The sequence below is a fragment of the Battus philenor genome, unplaced genomic scaffold, assembly GCF_028537555.1.
Source record: "Battus philenor isolate CCGP_79_NKW_IND1 unplaced genomic scaffold, ilBatPhil1.0.hap1 SCAF_16, whole genome shotgun sequence".
NCBI lineage: Eukaryota > Metazoa > Arthropoda > Insecta > Lepidoptera > Papilionidae > Battus > Battus philenor.
This window is the reverse complement of record NW_027181678.1, coordinates 5,778,490-5,805,919: the sequence shown is the minus strand read 5'-3', so window position 1 is coordinate 5,805,919 and position 27,430 is coordinate 5,778,490. Positions and strand designations below refer to the sequence as shown.

The 27,430-nt window shown below is 32.4% G+C and overlaps 1 protein-coding gene across 2 annotated transcripts; it reads right to left on the bottom strand.

Moving 5' to 3' along the window:
• LOC137919395 (arf-GAP with dual PH domain-containing protein 1-like) lies at positions 1–25,937 on the bottom strand. Of its 2 annotated transcripts, XM_068762459.1 has the most exons (8): positions 25,713–25,937; positions 9,501–9,726; positions 7,163–7,336; positions 5,133–5,225; positions 4,552–4,728; positions 3,568–3,803; positions 2,378–2,572; positions 1–846 (listed from the first exon to the last, which is right to left on the bottom strand). In XM_068762459.1, exons 1-8 carry the CDS (start codon positions 25,792–25,794, stop codon positions 782–784), a joined length of 1,248 nt encoding a protein of 415 aa, XP_068618560.1. In that variant the 5' UTR covers positions 25,795–25,937; the 3' UTR covers positions 1–781. The 2 variants fall into 2 exon arrangements, with proteins under 2 accessions (XP_068618560.1, XP_068618561.1); XM_068762460.1 differs by lacking the exon at positions 5,133–5,225.
• Positions 25,938–27,430: the final 1,493 nt, after the last annotated feature.

The window sequence follows — 27,430 nt, the reverse complement described above, 5'->3', positions numbered from 1 at the left end:
TATGACTACAGCTATATGTTAATCGCTATTCGTTATTTAAAATTTACAAAAGCCATAGACAATAAATCGAAAGCGTACATTTGTAAAATTTATAATATAAAGGTAATTATCAAAATTATGATCTAGCGGTCATAGATTATAAAAATGAAGGTTCATAGACAAATGGGGAGTAAAAGTGAAATTAATTGGCAGCACTGGCCAAAACTAACCTGATTTTTTTGTGTATTACACTTTGAAATACACATCATTTTTACTTTCGACTTATTGACCAGTGTTTGCTAATTATGAATATATTTGTGCGTTTAGGCAGGATATATATGTATTATAATAATCGACAATGAGGCGAAATCTAACAATACATTTGCAAGTGCACGTCCTTAATGTATACAAAATTAAATAAAATTAATAATTTATTCGTATAAATCATAGATTCAGTCCCTTCACTAATAATTACATTGTATATAAGTTAAAGAAAATATTTAAAAATAATTTATAATATGGTTTCCCTTTTTTTAAAACATACAACATGGTACCGTTTTAAAAATTAAATAAATATTTGTAACATATATGAATCGTTTCGAAAAGTAATTGAATAAATTAGAAAAAATAATTCTAAAAATGAAAAAATAACGGTAATTATTGTAAAATCATCATAAAGTTCTCAGTTACAAATTACCTATATAGCTTTGCAGACGAAAAGATTCATTTACGTTAACAGATTTAGAGACGACGAGATATAAATGTAACAACCTTGACAGGGCTGCCTCACCTCGATGTTGAACTACCTCCCCGAGAATATGCTGATGGAGTTAGATGAAGTCCTTTTGCGGACCAGTGTTGCCTCGACTGAAACGATACGTTTTAATGTATATATCTGTTTTAATATTATAAAAACGGATGAACTCAATCTCACTCTACTCTAATAATCACGTCTAATAGTTTTGATAGAATTAATTCATTTTGTTGTTTTCATATTTGGTCAAGTCAAAAAGTAGCTGTTTGGCGTGAGCTCCCAGTGTTTTTTGAGGTGGCTGTGAAGGCGCGTAACCCATATCTCTTTACTGTACATAGCTATAGATCTACAATAGATATTCTGGATTGGAGACCGTCAAGCTTTTAGACCGTTTAAGCGAACGGAAAAGAGGGGACTTCCCTTTGTTTCTATTACTGTTTGAATCGAACTGAATTATAATGCAACAGAAACCGCTATAACGCGTCTTTGGAAAAGGCAGCGAGGACAGAAGAGCTTTTTATTCCTACTCGTCTCGCCGCGTGCATACCTAAAGCTTGATACAGCAATTTCGGTAGCACTGTATGAACAGCCTATGACAGATAACTATGAAAGATAATTTTAAGTTCCTAACATTGTTTACGTAATATTTGGCAACTTAATATATATGAATAGAGAATTCATTGGCAATGTTTTGATCACGGGACTATCCAATTTACGTAAGATTTAGTCACAGCAGTATTAATTATAATCGATTATTATGCAATATGACTAATGGATGATTACTATAATAAAAAAGTTGTTATGTTGGATCGATAGTGTAACTTTCAAAGACACCAACAAACATGGATTTAAAAAATAAAGTAATTTGTTAAGTTGAAAGGGCCTTGTCTGTATGATATTTTGGTATATTCGCATCGAAAAGCGATTAGATTCTGCAATAAAATCATTGGGCATTTGTATGTTTTTCATGTTCGACCATATATATTTTATGACTGCGGTTGGCGGTAAGCCAGGACAAAACCAAAAGGTTTAGTGATTAAATAATCGACTATTAACATCCTATAATAATGAAATATGTTAAGCGGAGCAGGTCATATTTGTGGATTAAGTGATTATCTTTTACTTAACCGTCTTTTAATTTATGAAAGTCGTGTTTGTATTTAAAACTTTTTTATACTGTTCTAACATCTACTTTACTCAGCGTTGTTGGAACAGGGAGTTTAGTTACTGATTTAATTTAATCAGACCAGCGGGTAAGTAATAGCTCACATTGGCCGTCTACTACGAGATCCTGGCTACGGCAGGTCACGGGTGGCTCCAAGTTGCCAAAGATAGAGAGAAATGGAAAGCATTGGAGGAGACTTTTACCCTGAGGGGGTCCATACAAATTTAATATAAAGTTATTAAAACTATTATCTAAAATTTAAAATTACTAGTTTTAAGTCATTCGTATAGAATGAAATAAAAAAAGCTTTATTTATAAGTGAGTATACTTGAAACTAAAAGCCGCTGCATTTTGTAAAAAAATTATGTATTGAGCAAACAGTTGCATTATGCGTTCAAGATAAAACCAAAAGGTTTATTGGGATTATAACTGTAAAGTTAAAAAAAATAATAAGAATTTAGATTTATTTTTAGACTTACTGGTTGAGTCCTGGGGTGTGAGCGGTCGTTTGATGGTCTGCTGGATAACAGCCAGCCATCCGGCCCGGTCTTCGTGCGACGTGGCGGCCAGGGAATACGTACGCTCCGGCGTAACCACATGGAATGGGAACCTCGCCTCTTTGCAGCCGTTCCCAGTGTTCGATACTTTGATACAATATCCGTTGGATTCGTGACCTGAAAATATAAAATTCGAATATTACATCAGCGATACTGACAACACAGATTTAACTGGTCAGTTATTAAATATTTATAAAAAATGTTTTTATACTAAAATTATGTATGTAAATAATATAGATCTCTTTACTGATTTTTTCACGTACATCTGTTTGGTAGTAAATGGCTACGGCATTAAGTTCACCGTTATATATACATAGACAAAATATTCTGTAATTTATTTTTAAAAATTGGCGACAGTTTCAGAATAATGACGCGTCATTATGGATTTAACACGTGAAAATTTTGTTGTATCATTTCTTACTAATTTTGATGCGATCAGCAATAAATTCACCATAGACTTCGGTTAAAGTTTAGTGAAAATGTGATAATGTTCTACCAACCAGCAAATTCGAGTAAGATTGGGCATTGATATGAGTTAAAATGCCGTCACATTGATCGGTGCCGTGAAATGGATTTGAAAGTAAAATTCGACATTAGTACCTAAAATACTACATTTTGTCACGGGTAACGAAACATGAATCTATTGTAATGATCCTAAAAGTGAGACACAATATTCATATCGGGAACTCTTTAGGACTGCCTACGAAGAGAGGTAGAAAAGTAAGGAAAAACATGATCGCCTCGTTCTTGATGGTACAGGCTATTATGCAACAATTGTTCTTGAAAACAAGGAATAGTAACATAAAAAGCATAGTGTTGAAAAAAAGGAAAAACTAGGTCCATACAGCAGAGTCGTCCTTACTACGAGAAAGTTATGAAAAAAATATGGAAAACATTCCGGACAAGATAAAAAGATTTGTTTAATATGTCGGTTATTATAAGAAACGAAATTTGTCTCTTTTAATATAAACATATTAATTAAACATATAAATAAAAGACATTTATTGAAAAAGGAGAAGTATAGAGAGAATATAGGAGCAAAATTCTTTCATAAAAAGGAGTAAAATCATTAAAGCAGACCGTGTAGACAATCTTTTTTTCGATACACTCACCGATAAATATTTCTCCTTTCGGATACGCATCCAGTGGTTCATCGTGATACATCAGTTTCCTGTTGTCCAACGTGAACCACCGTCGGCGGTGCACGTCTGAAGACCTGGGACCTGTCTTCCACAGCCAGCCTTCTCGTGCGAAGTCTTTCGGAAGACGGAGGATGAGATCTGATTGAGGAGTTGAGGGGAACGCCACTTGAAGTAAATGTAGTTTAGCACAACGAATCGCCATGTACCTGTCAAGAAAGAATATTATTATAAATGTTTATATTTATTGTTGGTATTTAAACAATAAGAACTTTTTTTCCATTTAATGCCTGTCAAACGTATTACAAATCGCTTACTTAAGCACCCTAAGAAGTTTATTGACAACTGTAAAATTTTCTAAGAAGTTTATTAGCATAAAAGGATAATTCTATTGTTTAATTATAGTAACTTTTTACCGAGTAATGGGTGTTTACCGGTTTCTAAAAAAAAATCGCCTCGTACCTGGCTTTAATTACCTGATATTATTGTATAGTTTGTGCTTATTAAATGCATTTTCTATTTAAGTTGTCGTCTTATAAATTTTTAATTCATTAATTTCAATCTAAAGTCCCTCTACACATTTGAATTTAATAAATCTCAACTATTAAGTTCTTATAAATTAATCTATAGACCATATCCGTCTCTTGTAAAGAATTTTTGTAACAAATAACTTAGTAAATTTAAAGCGGCTAAACGTAATTCTGTTATTAGAAGCAATAACTTAAAATTAATGGTAGTTATAATAATCTTACTATTATCAATTCAGGGTTGCAAATGACATACATATTTTTTATGTCATATTCTAGAAGCGTGTATATATCTACACAACATATGATTTTAAACTCTGTCGTAACAAACATTATGCTCAAAAGCGTAGCCTTAAATTTTGAATAATTACATAGTTATACAATTTGTAAAAAAAGGTTTTCATAGTAGTACAGTACATCTTGAACTTACCAGCAATTTATTACTTCAGGATCTTCGTGATAAACATAAATGTGCCTGGTTGAACCGTCCTTCATGAAAGTAAGCTGCATGGAGTTCATGTGGCCAATTTTCGCTGGTGCGAAGGCAACATTCAACTCTGACAGTCTGAGCACGCCCTTAGGCTCTTTGTTTTCTTTAACGTGGTACCTAAGACGAGATTAATACGTATATTAAAATAGGTATTCGAAAAAAATCACTAAACATACATATTTATACATTTCTTTAATTATTTTGTACGTGTAAACGAAATATGCGATGATGTCACAGATAACGATAATGATATTATTGTGATAAGTATACCGTAAGTAAAAACGTTATTGTAATGATGCACCAGCATTTGTCAAATATTTTGCCAAAGCAACAAACAAAATGATTTTAAATATTAAGCGCGACAATGTTTCAAGGCGTATGCAATATTACATAAACATGATTACCTATTGGAATCAGGCTCAATCTGTTTATTGTGACGACCCGATAATTGACGCGTTCAACTCTTATCAAACATTTGGACAAAGATTTGACAACCGTTATTTCAATTCGCACAATCTTACCTCCAGCGACCAAAGTTTTTGAGACGGAGCCGATCGAAAAACCGACCGATACAACCCGTGGCACGGCCACAGTCGTCACAAGGGTGATGATACCTAAGGACCAGGCCGGATATGTTTAAGCTAAACTAAGGAGAAATCAATTTTATATTTAACGAAATTTTGAAAATTGGTTTTCATAAATAAAATGTTACGTGTTAATTGTGATTTTTCCTTATCCGTTTATTCGTCGTCATAACCGCTCATAGTTTATTCAAAATTTGGATAATCTGTTTAAATTTTAAGAATATTGTCTTTAATACGACTGTTAAGAAACAACGTTTTATGGAGAAAATTACTTTTCGTGTAGAAATTTAAGTAATGTTGGACACCAATATATTAAAGTTTCGTGTACTGTATCTTTGTTTGGTCAAGCGTGACATAGTAAATGTCTATAATAAAGTAAAGTCATGGGACATGATTTACGGTAAGACGTTAATATTTCACAACAAATCGCAAACGCCGTCGTTGGAAGTATTTACTGATATAATTAAGATATGCCGTGCAGAAATCCGCAACGCCTCCAACGTGCCGACTGTGAATTACGTAGTCAGTCAATATTTGTATTAGCACTTTGACGTAGTAAAAGGTAAGGTGTGGAAGTTTTCGTAGAATGTACGTCATCACAATACGCGCGCACGTAGGTTTCTTTAAAACTTAATATTTCAAGACTGGAAGATTTATTTTCCCTGATGAAAGGCAATATCATTGACTAATCCTGCTAATCCGTTGGCATTAATTGGATAGCTTAACTTGAGGTGGTAGCGTACTGAAGGCGCTTAACCTAGACCTCTTTTCCGGACGAAGGCCAGAAAACCTAGATCTTTCTACTTAGCTCGCCTATCTTCCGTGCATTACATATATGGGAGGCAGCCAAACTATCAGGTCTATTATAAGAACCTCAGCCTGGAGTGTCACTCGACACGCGTTTGGCATTTTGAATACAGTGTGTTCTAGAGGTCCAAACATAGCTCAACTGGTTGTTATTATCGGAATATGAGTCAATATGCTGCAGTTGTAGTAAGAGTGCCTAAAATCCTACCACTTATTTAATTGAAGACGGGATTTCTCAACATAACATTCTTTTCGCTTTAGTATATCTTTATAGCAAAAAAACAGATTGACGTATTCGTTTACAAAATACACCTGTTGAACGATCGTAATGTTTTGCAAGATGTAATGAGGTATTTATACAAATCATCGGATGCAAGAAAAATATTTGTTAATGGTCTAATACGTGATTTTAATAAATCATGATAACTTATAAGCATGCGGATTAATTTAATTTTGATAATATGATCTCGTGCGCAATGTTTGATGGTCTTAATATTTAATTATTAACAATAATCGGCTGTAGAATATTAAAACAAACATTAAAAGATATATAAAAATGTTTATATGAAGTTGAATTGTAAGGATTTCACAATATATTACTCTTTTCTTCATGTCCATGACGATAGAACAATGTTAAACTACGTTTATATTGTTTTGAGAGCAAAATAGTCGTAATGATGACTACGTAAAGCAAAGCACTTGAAAACAATATGATTATAACAATCGGACAAACATGGATTAAAAGGATAACAAAGAAATCAGATAATTAAAAGATAACCGGTTACAATATTTCTTTATTATGTGTAAAAGATAGTTTCATATTTACTGTTGCTATAAAACGAATTAGTTTAATTTTTATTGTAATGAATAGTTGATACTGAATTCTTTAACTTGATCTTTGTTACCCTTGTTTAAATAATTTTGAAGAGTCTTAAACAAATATTACTCTACTCTACATACCAAATTTCAAAATAGCAATTTGGCCATTATCTCTTTCTTCAACTACAATTTATTTTATTAAGTAGAATCTATTTAATAGAAGCCTGGACACTATATATTGAATTTAAAAAAAAACTGTAATGGAAAAAAATTGAGCCGACACTAAAAAAAAAATTCCAGCCCAGGCAGTTGCGTTAGAGATAACATAGTTTTAAACTTACTTCAATGTATCCTCGTTTTCGTTTAAGACAAACTTCCTGCGTTGATAACGGCTGTCCTCTTTACCCCTTTTCATTAGGAATCCCTCCATAGAACCTGAGAGATAGCTTTGGCGCTCTGGATGGCAAAACTCCTCCCTTTCATATTTAGCACGGATCCATTGTTCTATTAATACTCTGTAACGGGTAAAGTATGTATTTGTTTTAATAAAAAAAAAAAACAAATTCTCACAGATAATTTTAAATTATAGACAACAAATGTCTTATACCGTTTGATATTCAACCTTTTTTATACAAATGAAGCATATTTTAACATATGTTAAAACAAAGTATCAATCTGAATTCCCGTAAAGAATTTGAATATACTTTCTAATATTTTTATCTATACATCGTAAAATTTACTTATTATTATTATAGATACTTATTTCCAATGACGAAAATAATACTCATAAAGAAAATGGTCAACGTAATGCATTATTTTTTTTAATCTATTATTTCGTCATTAGCTTTTTTAAGTATTAATGAATCCTAGTTTAATAGTGAAGATAGAATAAAGTTTGCTATTTTGGCCAAATTATATACACGGTGTATACAAATTGAATAAGTACATATTTTTTGTTTGTTTATATAAATATATGAGTGTGAAAATAAAATAAAGAACTGTTTTCTAACGCTCAAAAGAATAGTTTTTACTATCTTGATATTGTATGCTATATATAGGGGATTAATATTTGAGAGAGTTACAAAGCACAACCTTGAAACTAAAATTCTTAAAGTTTATATTTAACACAGATAATTCTAATTTTATTAGCTACTCTTAATTATAAATAATACATTACAATACATGTGTTCGCCAGACGAGTTGTAATTAAAAAATCGAGGTGGACCTAATTTAGTCTGATAGACACAAGAATTCGATTTAATTAAAAACAGAATTACGTTGTTTTGGTTAACATAAATGATAAAAATAACAAAAATAAATTTACGTAAAACCATCAAAGAAATTATTTATGTCAATTTTGTAAACATCCCGAGTCTATCTATAAAATTAAGGCATTGGTAAAATATACTAATAAGTACTAATTGTAATATATAAATAAATACAAAGGTATTTTATTTGCAAGCATAGCTAGACTAAATATCCATAAGTCTGTTCAGACGTGCTAAGAAGGATCATTTATTCTATTTTAATACTATGTTTTGGAATTCACGACTTCCGGAAACACATTGTGAATCGTATTTTCGATTCACTAAAGATAACTTTTGCTATAGACCATCAGCGTGAACGTTTTCAGGCTAAAATTATTAGATTTTCATGTGATGGGTATTTCAATCTCACTTACACTGTTGCCTAAAGCGACATTTGCAGATTTCGCGGTCGAAAAGACAGGGTGCAGATGGAGCATAGTTTAAAATCTCTTTAAAAGTATCGAAGTTCAAGAACTCCCCGAGGAGCTTCGGCTTGCGCGTCATACTACAGTTTCGGTTTGAGTTTGTAATGAACGCTTGTTTAGCCTAAACCTTATTTAAGGTAACAAAACACGAGAACCCAAGAGCTTTAATATTTAATGGAATCAGGCGTTACTTCGCGGAAGTCCATCCTAAGTAAGAAAAGGACCAATATTTAGCCACTTTCGCACATGCAGTGGTAGTCGTGCAATGAAATGCACCGCCCGCCAGCCCGCTGATAAATGCGTATGCAGCAAACAATGCGAATCACACAACCGCCACCACCAAATCACTCAACACGTGTTTCACCCCTCCACGGGGCATCTTCAGGAGTTATGTTACTTATAAAGATTAGTGCCAAACACAGTGTGAGTGATAAATGTGCCATTTAAGACCATATACTTTATATTATTTGAAATAGACAGAGCTTTTAAGTAATATATAGTGAAGTATAGTAAATTATCGGGAAAACGCAAATATAATATACGAGTAGTAAAAATTTCAATAGTTTTAAATATTTTATTTACTATTTATTTAGTTACAAACTGTATTCAAGTCGACAGCGTTTTGCTTAAATATCGAAATAAGTAAATGGTACATTTAAATATACTAAATAAACAAAAAAAAATTAAACTCAAGTTAAAAATTATGTTACCACGTATGCAACTGTTATTTATTTTTACATTATTGAGTTTGAAGTTGTGGTATATATAATTTAAATGTCTAATGGGGTAAGGGCGCAGAGAGCGCTTAGCTAAAACCTCTTTTAAGGTAGTGAAGCACTATGGCTACATAATACAATTTTACTAGATTGGATTCTGTAGAGTATACAAATTTATCTTTTAAAGACATTATAGTTATCTATAAACTACAAGTAAGGCGTAACACTTACTGTGGGTCGTTTTTAGTAGGCCTTCTGTAGCATGGAGGCACTCTCTCCTCGTATTTGTTTCTTGCCGCTATATTGCCAACCTCCTTCATCCGTTGTACTTGGGAGTCTTCCCATCGGTCCAATTCCAAATGCTTCACCTTGCTGATGTGAGCACCCATGCTGCGGTGGATACTTGCGCACCGCATGCATATAAATATTCCCAAGTTATATGACGCCCAGTCTGGGTCTGAAACAAGTATTGCTTAATGTAAATATCGATTTAAAATAAGTCTAACATTGAAGTATTCGTGACAGAACTTGATGTATGAATACATCCTTTATCCCAAAGACAGTCGGAAAATGTTTTTTATTTATTTTCCATACATTGACATCTATTAAAAATATTGGAGTGATTGGTTATAGGTATAACAGCTTTCAAGGAGTGGATGCTCTGAATGCTCGTTTGAACAGCAAAAAGCTTTAAACCTTTTACATCTATTTCTTATCGCCGTGTATAAAGTGATCACTATGAAATATGTTACACTAATTTATTCTTTCTATTGGAATGCAACTGACCAATCGTTTCTAGCAGTATAAAGTCTGCAGGGACAGATAGTAAATATAATTAATTTTAATAAGTAGTATTATGGATTTTTAAAACGCTGTTTCTTACTATATCGTGTAGTTATTTATTATTTATGAAATCATTAATTTTCAGTTAGAATGTACCATGTATTGACAAGAAATGAGCTGTACAATCACTCGTTAAAGCTTTAATATCTATAAATGATCATCTAATCAAAAATCACTTAGGTGGATTTTGAAAAGATACTTCTTTATGTAGTTTACAGTTTTAAATATAATGTTTTGTCTGGAAGATTTATAAAATACTATGAATATAAACACTGTGTTAACATTGAAAGATTTAAGGATTCAAAAATTATGCAAGCTAAAAATGAATTAAGCTATTTTTGTTAATAATGTAATTCATGGTTCGTGACATCTCTTTAGATCGAATACTTGGAATGATACGTGTATCTTCACGTTGATATTTTAATTTTACGAACTCCATCCCATTTTCAACAGACTGTATTTTGGTCTCCCATTTTTAATCTATCATTTTTGTTCAGTTTTATATATTATCATTTAAATAGTGTAGTTTTTCTTAAACGACTCAAGTGTTGATGGAAATTACGTTGTGCATTCAATCGCATAGGATAAAAATAATCGATATCTCTTTATTATACCCAGTAATTAAATAAAATTAAACATAACGACGAAATATTCGAATCAGAAGATGCGTTTTTATGTCTAAGGCTAACAATTATTTACAGTCGACGAGTCAAGGTGAAAACCTTTTAAGTGCCCCTTCTGTATTAAAATGGAACTTGCACACGCAAAATACCGTAAACAAACACGCGGACAAAGACCGGATTCGTGGATAATGTATTTTGGATTTTTGGTATCGGTATGGACATTAAATATTTTAAAGTTAGTGGTATGTTACCGGTGGTGACTTAAGGCAAATTCACGGTCTCTCAAGAAACAACGGAGAGGGTTATTCTGGGGATTTCTCTACGAATTCGTACCAAAAATGAGAAACTTTCTAAAGTAGCCGACATAGTCCAGCGGATTAACAAATTGGAGTGGTAGGGGGAGGGGGAGCACATAGCAATATAAACAAATTTCCACAGAGGACTCATGGTTCTAGAGCGGAGGCCATGGACCAGCAAGCAAGAGCAGTGTAGGCCGTCTGCCTACAAGGTGGACAGATGACCTAGATGCTGGATGCAAACCGCTTCCAACTAGTCCTTTTGAATATATATATATATGGAGGAAGCGTATGTTCTGTAGATGTCCTTTAGCTGAAATGATGACGATGTCGATTAATAGTGACATGCTGATTTCATTTTAATTACTCAGAAAAGGCACAGACAGCGATGTTCTATTGTTTATAAAAATACATGTTTATTGGATATTGTCTCGTGATTACTTAGCAACATTATTAAATAATGGTTTTATTGTTTAGTGGACTAGCTACGAGGGCTAAAAGGGCTATAAGGAAATCAATAACAATCATGAAATGATTTAGCATAATAAACAAACTCACTATCGTTACATCTATGAATACAGACTCAAATGTCAATCTCAAATGATAATTCTGCGATGATTTACATATCCTTCATGGTTATTTAATATATCCCTCGTGATATTAACAAAATAGTTCAAATTTCTAAGTAAAGGGTGGGCCATAATAAAGTTTAATTATAAAAATAATTTAAAATGTTTTCGAAAATATAATATTATGTATAGAAACAAAGTAAAATAATTTGTGTTTTAAAAGTAATATGTTTTAAGTTTCCTCCAGATCTTCGTGAAAATTGATTTTTATATTAGTTTTAACTTTTCAAATACAAGCCTACAAGTTCAAGCTATTGAAATCGCCTCCGTATATTCTCGAATATGTCTATTTCTCAGCTTTTAGGTGTCCTTTTAAAACAATCACAAGGCGACAAATCAGAACTTCGTGGTGGCCAAACAATGTGTGACTCTACGACTTTGGCTCTATCGTGCTGGAACTAAGTTATGAAGTTGTACTTATTAAGCTTTTGAAGCTTTGGTTGCAAAAAGTTATCTATAAAACTGAAGTAAACTTTATGACATTCCTTTTATTCCTATTTTTGTTTTTATGTATATATACATATTCTAGAAGAAAATAAGCTTCTTGTCTCTTAAAATAATAAAGATTTATTCCTGGCTCCAGACGGCGCATCTATTTATACTATCGGGTCACTTGTTCCTGATAATGCGTGCGGACTGGAAAGCTATGTGCGTTTTTGCGTAGTGTTGGTTAGTTGTGGTTCAGACTGATAACTTTCGGTTTAATTCCAGCCTTTGGTTTTTCATCAAAGTTGATTCGAAATAAAGTATATAGCTTCGTTAACATAGGAAATGGATCTCTATATTTAAACATTTCTTTTATTTAGATGCAAGAGTATTTTAGCAGTTGATTTCAGATGTAAATACAAAGAGAAACTGTAACATTTACTTAAATTAACAATGAAAAAGAAAATAAATACTTAGCAAAGTAAATCTATAGTACCAGTGTTATATAACCATTATTATACAACCATACTCTTATGTCAACTGTTTGTCTATGCTACAATATTTAATTTCGACCAGAAAACGGAATCAAGAACCGTGACGAATCAAAGAACTGATATTCATATAAACATTGGCCGATAATAATCATTTTATGTAGTAACTAGGCACTGATTTGTATTTAAAGATCATGATTTGATCACGTATATCCTTGCGATATCTGTTTAAGCTTTCTCGTAGGTTAATCCAATGACAAGGAATAGAAACAAATTATTTAGAAAATCTTGATTTGAAGTTGCAATTGAAGCTTTATTTGCTTTATGTGTAGAAGAAATGTAAATTTTAAGTTAAAAAACAGTTACTTTCCTTTGATTCTGGACATTTATATACGAGAACTCTGACCGTGCATCTTATTGCCAGTCCAACATTACAGAACATGAACATTTGAATAAGTATTTAATAAAAAAGATGTGCGTACAGTTCTGGTAGTAAGTGAGGTCAGTGGCCTAAAGACAACTATTTTTAAATAACATAATTATCTCACAAAACTAAAATTGGAAACAAAATGTTAATAGTCGGATTTTCTTCTCTCGTCTTATGAAAAACATCTCATCATCACACGGTAATCTATTGTTTAATATTTATGTTTAAAGCCGAACTCCTTATCGGAAATGAACTGACAGCTAATTCTTAGAAGCGAGCGAGGTTATAGAAAAGAAGTAATTATGGTTTATTTATATTGGTTTTAATAATAAATTTACCCTGTAAATTGTATTTGTCCGTGTATTTATAGAGAACATTTCTAAATCGAATAAATTATGATAACGAGTAGTTTGTTTGTGAAGAGAATGCCCTCTATCTATCCTTATCGACAAGTGATAAGGGCTTCATATTTTGTCAACACAGTGGGAATTTAATGACGTCATTTAATAAACAATTAGTAGCATAACAAATCTAAAAATAACATCGCCGAGCCGATATTATTGATTTAGATTTATTGATGCCTAAAGTATGAATGAGTTGAATAGTTTACGCGCCCACCTCGAAGCGGATAATAAAAATGTTCGACGCGATGGTCCTCTCGAAATAGAATTAGTTCTTAGCTCCCGCGAAGTTTCTAAAAGGAAACCTATCGCTGGAAAAATAATTAGGCCTAACTTCATCACGTTCGAATAAAACTTATACAATTGCCTCGTGAGAGGTAATGCGTGCAGACACCTCACCTTGTGACGCAAGTAGAACGTACATATCTTATCAAAATAAATGTTACTTTATTTCCTGTGATATGTTTCGAGTAACAAACCGTCAAGAGAGAGCCGAACCAATTCATTCACTGTGGCGTTACAAAACAAATGAAATGGCATGGCATGGCATGGCAAAAGGCAACATGATCTATTTAATAATAAAAGAAAAAGACTGTAGATGATACCTGAAGAAAATAGACGCTTGCATCATTACGTTTCATGTTTACAAGCCTAGATATGTGTAGATCACACCGACACGACGTCACGCTCGCACACATAGAAATGTGGCCTCTCGATCGTAAATAACACACGGTATGTTTTGGTCATAACAGTTGCGGGTGGATCTTCTCGCATGTTCCAAAACTGGTTTCGGTGAGAACATTTCAATCAAATTGATTCGGGCAACAAATCACGGGCAAGATCGGCCACAAAAGCTGAACGTCTTGCTCGCATTTTTCACCGTTGTTTTTCGAAATTTTATATGGTATGTCGTCGGGCGCCGAATATACTTGATTAAATTATCTTGTCGTAAGGTTATGCAATCATTGTAACATACATAATAATAAGTGTTGAAAGGTTATATCGGATGTGTAGCAATTATTTGCGTATAAACAAATAGCAACAGACATCTTTGAAGGAATGAATAAATATGTACACATTAAACTTAATATTGAGTGACATCATAGGTCATAGTTTTTATAATTGTGCCGTAAATGCGATATACACCCGATGTATTTCTACTTAAAATTTTATTTCTAGTAAAGAATTTTTTTTGTTGAGCATATGATACATTGTAATTTATCAGTTTCGGATTTATTCTAAATGACTACGTAAATTTGTCTTTTTCGAAAATAAAACTGTAATATATGCTTTAATGAGATGTACACATGTCTCAAGGTGATTATAACAGTTGCGTCTTTGCAGGATATACGGTATTACAAAATTTCGAGGACCAGAGCATTGTTTTAAACATGCCGTACTTACTATCAGGTGAACGACCTCCTCGTCTCGTTACTGCTACAAAAAATTTACTGTTTGTTATTGAATACAAGATACGATATATCTGAACAAATTAAACGAATGTTAGACTAATTAGCAATTTTCTAATTAAATGTATATTTATGAAGAAAATACACTAAATAAAGTGCTAGATATGATTTCCTTGTGTTTGAATAGCGCATATTGTTTTTCTTTACGACAGCTAACACTGTTTTTTAAATAACAAAAAAAAATAACAAAATATGAACTATTGTGATAAATCAGCGTGGGTAGGCCGCCACGGTGGACCGCGACCTAGTCGAGGTTGTGGAAAGTCCCGTCACTGGATATGGGCAGAGCAAGAAAGGTCGTCGTGGCCATCTTCGGTGGAGATCTATGCCGAGGGCGTCTATCAGCTGACATAATGATGATGGTGACAATTTGTTGTTTTTCGAAATAGTCCCCTTAACAATCTATTTATCTTTACATCCTGTTAATCTATTATGAGTAGCGGTAGCCCATCCTCTTTAGGAGTCTTTTCCACGGTGTTTTCGAACACAGATACCGCTCTACTGAATCTTAAAATATCATTTCACTATTTTATTCTCTAATTTTTGGAGATAAATAAATGTCGCATAGTATAATAAATCGATACGTAAACTCATCATATATATTGGTTGTACCTGACTACTAATTCAACTATTTAAAATCCTATCATCTTTAGTCTGTCATAATAGTTTTCTCGAAGTCTCTTCAAAAGAACTTTTAAATATCCAGTTGTTGTCAAGTATGTTCTCTGGAGAATATTTTATCGAGTATCTACATTGCCTTTGAAAAACACACAGTTTACTGTTTGGCACTATATGCGAGAACATGTAAAAGATTGTTCTTCAGGCCTTAGAATATAAGCGAGGAGAAGATTAAAAGAAACTTCCCGAACATTGTCCAGCAAAGATGAACCTTTATATTATCTTATTCATCGATGTTATTACTGCATTAAGTTATTCCAAAATTGTTACAGTTATTGAGACTTCAAGAATCTCGGTGGTTGAAAGAAGCTTTGGATTTATTCTAGCAAGTACTTAGGCAATGCTTAGGATTTTCTGATTGACGTCTCTTGGAAACCCTGCAGTCTTATCGACAATGTTAACAGTAAGTGTAAAATGTAAACTCTTTTTACTAATAAACATTATTAAGGTCAATACCACGACGATGTGGTCATAGAATAACAAATATTAATTCAGAAATGCCACTATTTCCTTTAAATTATGATACCCTAGTACGAATTTTATTATCCTGGCTATAGCAGTTTAACGCGTCCGTCAAATTGTCTGGTTGTTAAAATAATTTATTAAACAAAACGAAAACATATTTTTATACGTTCATCGATCCATGTCATTGGTTCTACCTACCATTCTCTTATTATATAAGTACTATCAATGTACAAATAAAATCTTAATGAAGTCGAAAAAATCTTGTGTTAATGGTTAAGGCTGTATTTATAAATCTATCAGTATCACCCGGTAAAAACTTATGTTTAATGTTAAAAACATTAGCTTGTTCTAAAAGTTAGAGAAGGACAGTGCATTGCTGAGGTTTCTCTTCATAAATAAATGAATAATACGATTACTAATCGTCTATCGATGTAATATTTTAAATTAAATTACGCGATGTTGTGTCCGCATATCCTCTCAAATAATAATAATGCGTACTTTAGATATTTTAGACCAAATCCGAAATTACTTATAAATAAATAACGCTACGTATTTACAAAGTGACATATCTAATATCAGTACTATAAACAAATGCAACAGCTTTTTAAAATAAATTATATCATATCATATTCAATAAACTCTCTCTCCCTTTTAACAGAAAAAGCCATTTTTGCTTGTAAGTTTCAGAACTTTAATAGAACAGCTGCCGCGTTCGGAAAATTATTAAACATCTTCTCGTCCAATATCTCTCAGTACGATAAGGCGGAGGTCCATGACTAATATATGTTGCCAGTGAAGCCTTACGGCAGTGCAAAGGGATATCACAATTTAGGCCTCTTTGGCCAACGAGAAGTAATCGCCATAGCCCAGCGGATTGGCCAGCAGAAGTAGCAGTTGCCAGGCCATACTTAATACGCAGAACGGATTTTCACTGGGACAACAATAGGTTCTGGCGTAGATACCACGGAAGAAGAGATAAGATACACGCCGCATCTGACTTACCATATTGAAAATCCACGAGGGAGGCCAATATCCAACAGTGGACGTCCTTCGGCTCCAATATCGATATCAGATCGTGCTTAATCCAAAATAGATAATTACATATTAAGAAGGTGAAAAAATATTGATATACATGGCTTATAAATATATTATAATGTTCGTTTTCTCTTTACGTACGTAAATATTTTTGAACTTTATTCAAGTACTAATAGACTATACATAGAGTATATTAAAAAAAGAGCGTCTATGACGACTGAATTTTTGAAAAGCCTGTATTTTTATTAAATTATTTCTTCTCGTGAGATTAAATCTAAAATAAAATATGATCGTAAAATCGTAATGAATCATTTTTATAACTATTTAATACTCGTGTTTATTAAAATATTCCGATTATTATATATTTATCAGCAACATTTTTAAACAGTATTTTTTTCGTGAAATATCATCACAACGATACTTAGGAGATTGTTGGATTTTTAATTTTGTTGGCATTCCTTTACATTTTGAAAAATCACATACTTGCATTTACAAAAAGAAGGCGCCTAGATGAAAGAGTTTGTTAATATTACCATTCAATAAATAAAAGATAATGAACGATTAAGAAGAAACTGGCTCAAGTAGTAAGTTTTTGCAAACAGAATGTTATCAGTCATTATACTATTCTGAACGACCTTCATTTTGCGTCAATGACTAAACTTTACCCAATAAGATAAGGAGGTTCTCTTCAGTTATACGAAATACCTAATTACTTGTAATAACAACAGCTGTGTTGTTTTAATTTCTTATTTCTTGCCGCGGATAATTGGGACCTTTTAGAAGAAATCAAAAATAAAATTTGTAACGATTTCTACCCCTATGTTTTTCACATCAATTGTAACACGCAACATCGTCCTTGTTAATAATTTTCACAACGAACGACGTTAATAACTAATTATGTTTATAGTTATTGTAATTAAACACAAAACAGACTGCCATTTGTGGTTTATCATCATCATTATTTTTGCAGCGGGATGCGTTCGATGTCCACTGTTCAACAGTTTTCCGACGAGCTTAATAATGTCGTCTGTCCACTCCAGAACCAAACCGAACAAAAACCGTTAGCTCTGCACGCTATCAGGCTTGCCTACTGCCACTTTGACCTGCCAATCCGCTTAGTCGAAGTCGGATGTTAGATACTTTCGTTCGTCTCAGGACATTATAATTTTTTTAATATCTTATTAAACCATAATACCACCCACACACACAAAAAACACACACCCACAAAAAGAAGATTATTAACTTATTTTTTAAATTATGAATGAATAAGTTTTGCGACGAATAGCTATGTTGTCTGTGACAATGTGCACTATGAATTAACGTTAAGCCAAAATCACAAGAAATGGCTAATTCTTTAAAATGAAGTATATGATTTTTTGTCATTTTTATAAGAATTACACACGTTAACATGAAAGTATATAAAAAAATAAATAATAAAGTTTATAATTAGTGTAATATATACATAAAATTAATTTACATAAAATTAATTTACCTTTTTTTGAATGGCAATAATTTTAAAAATAAGAGATTAACATTAACAGCTGCACCGGGTTTGAGATGGTAGAGCGCTGAAGGCGTACTCGTCTGAGTCAACCTAACAAAGATCCCTAGAGGGGAATCTCAAAACGCACTTAAGATTTTAAATTTGAGTTGGATATAACAATCAGGTGAACCCGTATCTCATATTGTCACTCTTCTCTCTGATTGTTTATTTTCATTGCTGAACGTCGCGCCCTTCCTGGAAAGCATAGGTTGAGAATTTGACGAGTTGCCTCCACACAGGTCTCTATTACATGCTTCCTGTGTGCTTCCTTTTTTCGCTTTATTGTTATATTATATTTCCCGTCATAACCAATACAAAGTCCACCCTTCGGGTTGGTGATTACCCTCTTAGTGATTTACACTTTTGCATTAAATCATCACTTCACTATGTTAAGAAAGTAGCAATTTATTAGATACGTAACCCTATCATATAAAATGTATTTAAGACATGCAATGTTATGTCGAAACGTCAAAGCTATTTTACTAATCTCTTATCCCGTCACTCATATACACGCAGCTTGTTTACGGTGAGATTGTTTTCGAGTGCTATCAGTTTCCAATTGACTGTATTCCTACTGCGATTAGATTTATACGGAGCTCGACACTGTCAGTTAGTTATTGTTTCTTTGTTGACTTATGAAGGATTACTGAGGTATTTTTTTCAATTTTTGTCACCGATTTCGCTGAAGTCTAACCAGACTAACCGTGTCAACAATTTTTCACCGAAGCTGGCATAAATATCGTGTAATATTAAAAAGTTAAAATATACAAACTCAATATTTTTTTCAATTTCTTTACAAATATAATGAAATAATTTTTCATTAATTTATTTTTTAAAGAAGAATCAAAATAAATTTATTAATTACAGCAGAACGGAGTTTCGTGACACAGGCACGTATGATTAATAGGAGGCTCCATCCACTGGTTTGTAAACAAAAACTTTTAAAAAACCAGCCATCCCTAGACTGCTTTGGTAACATAATAGATGGACCCCCTCCCCCACTCCCAACCTTCTTGCGGGTGAAATTTCGTAAATTCGTAGATTATTAGATGACCTTTACTCAGCAAATAGAATATTCCTACCAAATTTCAAATCTCTGAGCCTTATGGTTCCAGAGATATAGTGATGAATCAATACATAGGTGGAACATCTGTACGTTACATAGGTAAATATATTTATTATATAAATTAATCATTCTATTACATTAGAAAAATGGTCCTCTCTTTGTCTATAACATTTATTTTAAATTCAGGTATTCAGGGAACAGTCCCAGCTTCTTTTCGAGAACTGAGTAGTGGCACCATAACACCTCCTAAACATTTACATTCGGAGCTTTTCATTTAAGAGCGCGACAAATAAAAATATTCATCCCAAAGTTCTAAGTACCGAACATCACCGAATAGGACGATGATTGTTTCAGAGCAGTGGTAGCCATGTCTTATTGTTATAGGGTGCGGGTTCGGGTCAAGGTGTACGTTTAATTTCAATAATAACTTTTAACACCCATAAACGCTGAGGGAGAACATCATAACAAAGTCGGCGCAATTAGGGATTAAAATTTGGAAAGATATATCATTTCAACAGATTTGATCTGTAAGCCTGTAATAGATTACATCCCTTACCACATCGACGATGTGAAAAGGCGTGAGCTTTACCAGTGGAAATATTAAAAGCAATAATTATTTCTACATATATACCTTCCGATATGTACAAAAAAAGGTATTAAATAAACGTAAATAAATAAGATAATTTTAGTTGTGGGATCCATTGCTTTACATAAGCCTTAAACAGATGTCCAGTAGGACCATTTGAAAGCGGCTGATTTTATCTCGTAGGGACTCCCCGAGTATAGTTTTCCCCGTGGCTCGTTAAGCGACTGCGGCCCTTGCCTGAATATCTGATACAGAATTCTGCATTTAAAAAGGCACATCGGGATGCAAGCAACTTACCGCTAAAATTTTGGGTTTAAGTTCGATTTAGAAGAGCAAAACCAAACCTAGTCGATCTCGCCTCTTATTTCCGACATGCTTTCCCAAAAACCAAGCATTATATTAATGTGCTAAAATAAATACAGTTTTAACTACTTTAATGTAAACAATTTTGAAATAAATCAAATTCAAGCCGGGAATTAATTTGAACTTCATTAAAATTAATTATCTTCCAAGTCTTTTTTAATGATCAATATTAATTAATAACAAAAAAAAACGGTAATTAACGTCCAGCGAGTTAAGATAATCGCATCTATTTAACAGCTTTCAGAATAATTGCGTTAAATTAAATTCAGAGGCGAGAGACCGAACAATCAATCCCGTTAATTGCAATATAATTTTATTTAACCCAACTGTAAATTGAAAATCATATTAAATGGATATGTAGCGAAATAATAAAAAATATACATGCCGTTTTTTGCGTGTTAGTAGGTCAATGTCCGCATAAACCAGAAGCCGGTAAGTTTTCGTTTCTAAGCTATAAATCGGTACTTTTCCAGGAAGACGTTTTTTTATTAGTGTACATGTTTCGATATAATCCGTGTCCATCATTACTGTGTTTAAAAATACCTGCGTATTTTCCGCGAAACAAAATGTTGAAGGTTCATAGCAGGATAACTACAAAGTGACAAACCTAATATGCTTAATTAATTAAAAAATAACTCCAGCTCAGCTTTCCTCATGCGACACATCCGTATCGGTATTAAATATACACGGTATCCGTACAAAACCACAAAAACCGCAAATCATATCATAACGTATGTAAATGAAGAATCGTATTAATTATAACTTCGATTGTCAGAAAATATAATATTTAAATTCAGATTTAAAGTTACATGCTCTATTTACAATCAGATAAACGATAGTCAACTAATAATGTTTTAATTTTTGTCCTCCTTTATTGGTTAAATGTTTTATTAGGGGGACCGGAAAGTAATGTCGTTTCTGTCGACATATTTTACAGAAAAACTTTTTACCGCTCCGAAATGAAAATTTGAATACCAGATGGCAATAGGTTGTTGATAACAAAGGTGAACATATTGCTGATTAGAAATAAAAACTTGTTAAAAATGTAGTCGTGTGCATTTAATTTAAGAAAGCTTTGAAACTTTTCGGTCCCCCTAATATATTCGTATTTAGAAAAAATGATTTTGTAAATTACTCATCTACTCTCTTCTTGCATGTAATCACAAAAAAAAATCGTCTGAGTTTGTTGTGAGAACTGGGCGAGTTTGGAACCCTCATATCTTTAAGTTGAAGAGAGTTCAACTAGAGTCCAGTTTCCATCAAATTGGGCTCTTCTGGCTCAGTAAATAAATTAGTTAATGATCTTCAGTAAGGTAATAATTCAAATGAATTAATACAAGAGTTCTGTCTCAAGAGGTTTGTCTAGGTGACTAGAGAACGAACGACAGCAGAAAACACTATCGAGATAAACACACTAAAATGAGGTAACTCAACGACAAAGGTTGTAAGCAAAATAAACAAATGACTTCCCAAGACCTAGACCCCACGTATTGGCCACACATAATGCAACAATATCAGTACATACTTCCTTGAAAACATTAAAAGTAAAAACGTAGAATGTTAAAGTGAGAATTGCATTCTATGTTCTTATATTTAATATTTTCAAGGAATTTTATTTGTTTTTGAATGATGTCGTTTAATAAATAGAAACTTTTGTATTAAAAAATATTAACAACAAATGAAATTGCGAGGAAAAAAATATGTTACGTATCTTTCTAATAACGTTGTAACAAATAAAGAAACAGATGTATTTGTACTTCTGGTGAGTAAAAGAAAGAGAAATAGAATAGGATCGAAAATTTTAAAGTTTTAGATTTCACGTATCCTCTTGCCTTTCAATATTTATATTTGATGTAGTATATGGTTTTTATTTCTTTACTTTGTTTTATTCTACCACGATTTTTAGACTAAAAATAGGGTAGTTTCCTGAATATGTTATCCCACGAGTTATAAGCAATGGTAAATGAATTCGTTAACAAATTTCGATGGACAGGATTCCATCTAGCATGTACGTGTAGCCTTTACGTTTAAAAAAAATAGTCATTGCTTCCTTAAATATCATTAAAAACGGTATAGGGCTACACTTTTATGTAAATAACTACCTCTGCTTATAACTTCTACGAATAACATAATCAAGAAAATACGATATTTTTAGTCCAAAACCCAGAATATAATGCATGCACTAATTAGCTGTGTTGGGTAAATAACTGTTGAATAAAAAACCAGTTTCAGAGTCAGAGTTTAAAGCAGTTTTTTTTATTTTACAAATGAAAACAATTACCGAGTTTCATATATACAAATATTAATATTTCAAAAGAAAAATTTGTAACGTGACCGATCTCATTTACGAAATAAGTTATAACATTTACTACAGATATATATCATTAAATATAAGGTTTATATATATATATATATAATAATAAATAAAATTAAAATTACACGGCATTTATATTCGAGCTTTTTAACGTTAGATAGATGAAGTAGGTAGGTAGAGACATGAACACAATAAATCTAGTAAAAGGAGAACCTCAGAAACAATCAGAATTTTTTTAGTTCTCTCGTAGGGAAATCTTTCAAGGGATACCGGTTATGCCAGACTTCTATCGGATTAAATCCCATTATTTTTTTTAACGCCTTTTATCGAAAGTATGGAAACGTTTTCACATATTAACGTAGTTTTAACGACGCTCGACTAGTAGTTCAACGACTTAAGGAGAAGAGCAGAATGAATTCGGCGCCACTTTGGGACCTGGACATATATGGATAACCTCAAATCTGCCACGAGTGCAACTATGGCATTGAAGGAGAACGTGATATAATTCGATGTTCAAATCTGCGGATGAGGAGCTCTGAATTCTCTTTTTCTTTTCGCGGCGTCTTTCTGTAACATTATTATTTCGCTTTTCACAGAAGGTTCTACATTCGCTCTATCTACTTTTCGTTCTGCACAAACGTCTTAACAATGTCTGGCAGCAAGAGGTTTTTTACCACTATAACGGCGATTTCTCAGTACTGCTTAGTACTGAGTAAGTACTGAGCCGTATCCTCATCGCTACCACAATGGCAGTTCATGGTTGTCGACTATGAAGCATCTGTGTTCCATCCTGCACCAGCCAAAGGTGGAGTGCAGTTCCGCCTTTACATACAGCTGTCTAATACCAAACTACTAGCCTCGAGAGACCTAATACCAGCTCTTCGATAGTTTTACTTTTTACCATTACACACCAACACCCATCTCTTTGAAGGGATTCGTTCAAAAACTCAATGTCTCAAGTGTTATTAATAAATGGAAAGCATATACTTTTCTACCATAAATAATCAATCAGAAAATTAAACTTGATAATCTATTTGCAAATGTATTAACTAAAAAATGAAGTAAAATTACTTTTAACAGGGATTATTTATAAATTGTTTCATTTAGAACAAAAGTTTTTTCGTAGAATTAGTAAATCTTTTGTTCGTATGGGTCAATACAATCCCAAGTAATGTATCTAAATTATCATATAATAAATTTTTAGGCTTTGTTAAACAAAAGCTTGTAAAAAATACTATTATTGTGAGACAGATTTTTTATTGACAATAAAGCTTTGAAATGAATTACTACCGTTAATACAGGTACTAAGGTATACTGCGTTAATAGGATATTGTAAAAGTGCCCACAAAAAAACCAGTCTGTGTTTATTAAGGGCTTTTCTCAGATCAGGGCGCGTTTGGAACCCTTGTAGACCAGTAATAGATGTAAGTACGGCTTTAATTTTAATTTTAAAACTGTATTATATTATTACCGTGGTAATCAAGTTGTGATAAAAACCACTCGTGAAAAAAGTTTTGCGATCTATTTCACTTTTTACAACTTTGAAAGCTCGAATTGTTCTTTCTAGTAAACACCGTAAATACCTATCGTGACTAATATCCATGCATGTATTATAGTTTTTTCTTTTTTTTTAAATACTGAACTCAAACTGTTATAGACCTCATTTTTTACACTTTACATTTAGAGCTCTACCATAACATTCCGCCAAAAATAATAAATAAACTAAATAAAATCGAAAATAATTACTCGTACATAAGTTATTATTTACACGTAAATGTTATTTTATATCTCAATTAAATAAAAAAAGTAATCGGAACATTAATTATAATCATTATTTACATTAAAAATAAAATAACGCATGTAATCAAAAAGCTTCACGAGGAAACAAAATTTATTGAATTACATTCCATAAATATTTCAAATTTTATAAATCTTTACGTTTTAATGTTATTAGTTGACCATAAAAAATGTAGAGTATGAAACTTGTTGACAACATTTCACAAAATATTGGAAAAAGTTTATTTATTTAAAAAATCATGTAAGCTCTAAGTTTCCTATATAATTATTAATATAATGAGTAAATATCAACAAATAGAAAATATGACATAAACTCAAAAAATTTGAGTCAATACGTGAAGGGAAGAATAAAAAAAAATATTTTCTTGGCAAATCTATAATATTTGATGCTACAAACGAACTACTTGAGAAGTATGAGTCGAAGAACTTGCGGCATGACTCATCTGGTGTACCGACATTGATTGTTCCGTACCTCTCAGAAAGTGCAACCACTCTCTATCCAATATAGCTTGTCAACGTGTTTAATAATTTTGTAAGTAATTATTGATCCAGATTACTATCATCATCACTTCTGTTGACTAAACTGACCAGATATTTAAAAAAATAAATTTATAAATACATAGTAGTAGCTAAAAGTCAGTTTTGTTATTATAATTTTTGTAAAATAAATGTAAATAAAAATTATATATTTTTTCAGGATAGACGCCAATGCACTTTTTATCATTGAATATCAACGTGTAATTGGTTGTCTTGTAAGCAACGCAAACGATTCAATTTATTGCATTACATATTAACTTTTACTGGTTGGAAATCTTCTAAATGTTATTACTCTCGGTGTCGATTATTTGTTTTGATTGAATGCATTTTACGTTGAGGTCACTGAACTCCAGAGCATGGACGCACTTACGCCCCCCCGCCTGTTCACCACCCCATAGAAATACCACGTTTTACGAGACAAGATTAATCACTAGATAAAAACACAACAACTTACCTTCGCTCCCACAGTCGGCACACACATTATTTCCACTTTTCTTTAGTAACTCCTGTAATAATTTTTCGTTATGATCTACCATCGTGGAAGTTTTGCATCAATAATGAAGACACACGCGACTAGCGTACGTCGCCGCCCGAAAGTCGAACGCACGCCTCGGACGCGATGTCTACCACTGCGCGAGGGAGCGAGCGAGACTTCGACCGACGCGACTATCTAGATCAACAAGCGCCAAACGAATATGAAAACTTCGCCATTTCACCCACTCGCGTTCGAAAACAATTAGGATGAATGAGATAGAAAGAGAGGTCTAGTTTCGGTATATGAATGAAATCTGTGAGTAGTAAACTATACGACATAGGTATCCGTGTAGACTGTATAGTGATGTCTCGTAAAACCTTTGTTTGTGTGCGTATGGCGTAGTACGTGATACGACGTAATACAAGCGCCGCCGGTCGTCGCCGTCTCGCGTAAATACTAGGTAGACGTATGTATTCGCAAGAATGGATACCTATCTACCAATACCTAACTCAGTGTTTCAGCATTTCTACAGATAATCTGACCTTTGTTGAGCATTTTCACATCATTTTTTTTTATTTTGTAAAAATACTATCAACTTATATCTTTGTCCTATCAAGATTTTTATTCACTAATTATTATACTTTATTCACCGAAAGCTTATATCAGAAAATGCATAACTTATCTTATTGGTTACTCATAACGAGGTAAGAGTGCATTTACACGGGGACAAAATGTCAGTTTACATTTGCCATTTGGACTGTACGAATGCTCTGATGTTGATGCTTATGTTTACCCTACGATTTAGCATGTTTTTGAACTGATCTTTATGTAAACTTCGATTTAAACAAGTTGTGGAGGTTGTAGAATCCAAAAACAAATGCCATGGTATAACATTGAAACATTGACGAACATGTTATAAACCCAGAAACTATTCACGAATCCGAAAACAGAGATTTTTGTGCTATTTTTAGTTGGCACAATTTAATTTTTGTAATAGCTTTTATTGCATGAGAGTTTAAATACAATGTCCTATAAAAAAAACTTTTACTTTTTTACAATAACCAAAACAACAAAACAACCAATCTTTAGAAGATTAAACTTCATTTTATATCTACTGTCTTTACAAATAATCGGTACAGGTAATAATCTCTGATAATAACATTTAAAAGGTAATCTGTTTTTCTGGATTTATGGCATTTGAACTTATCCTGCTTGAATTAGTAAGTTAAAATTGCACGAACAGTCTCATTTGAGCTCTTAAAAATACTTATATTACGCGCTTTTCTTCTTTTAGATATATATCATACCATAAACACTAAATGAAAACGTTACCATTATGTAAAACAGACTTTTTACTCAATATAAAATTAATAGCAATAGGATTACGATTAAGATTAATACGGACAATTTGTTGGAATATAATTTTCTTCCTGCACATAGTCGATATTTTAAAATTTTAACCCAAATCTATTTTATTTCATGTTTTATATGTCTTGATTTGGTAAAATTATAGTCTCATAAGACATATCACTCTCACAATCATATTTTCAAAAAATAATATTCTAACATCAATAATATATTTGGTCCTATTGTCCTTAATTTTTTTATTTACTAACAACATACATATGTAAAACTTAAGCGGTTACCGCCGGTTGTAATCGTTACTAAAATTTTGACGGCACAAAGTTAAAATTAAT

Coding starts and splice junctions, on each gene's coding strand:
- LOC137919395 (XM_068762459.1), bottom strand. CDS start 25,794: ATGGTAGATCATAACGAAAAATTATTACAGGAGTTACTAAAGAAAAGT. Junction 7,337..9,500: donor CCTACTAAAAACGACCCACA/GTAAGTGTTACG, acceptor TACCCGTTACAG/AGTATTAATAGAACAATGGA. Junction 4,729..5,132: donor AAAAACTTTGGTCGCTGGAG/GTAAGATTGTGC, acceptor ATCTCGTCTTAG/GTACCACGTTAAAGAAAACA.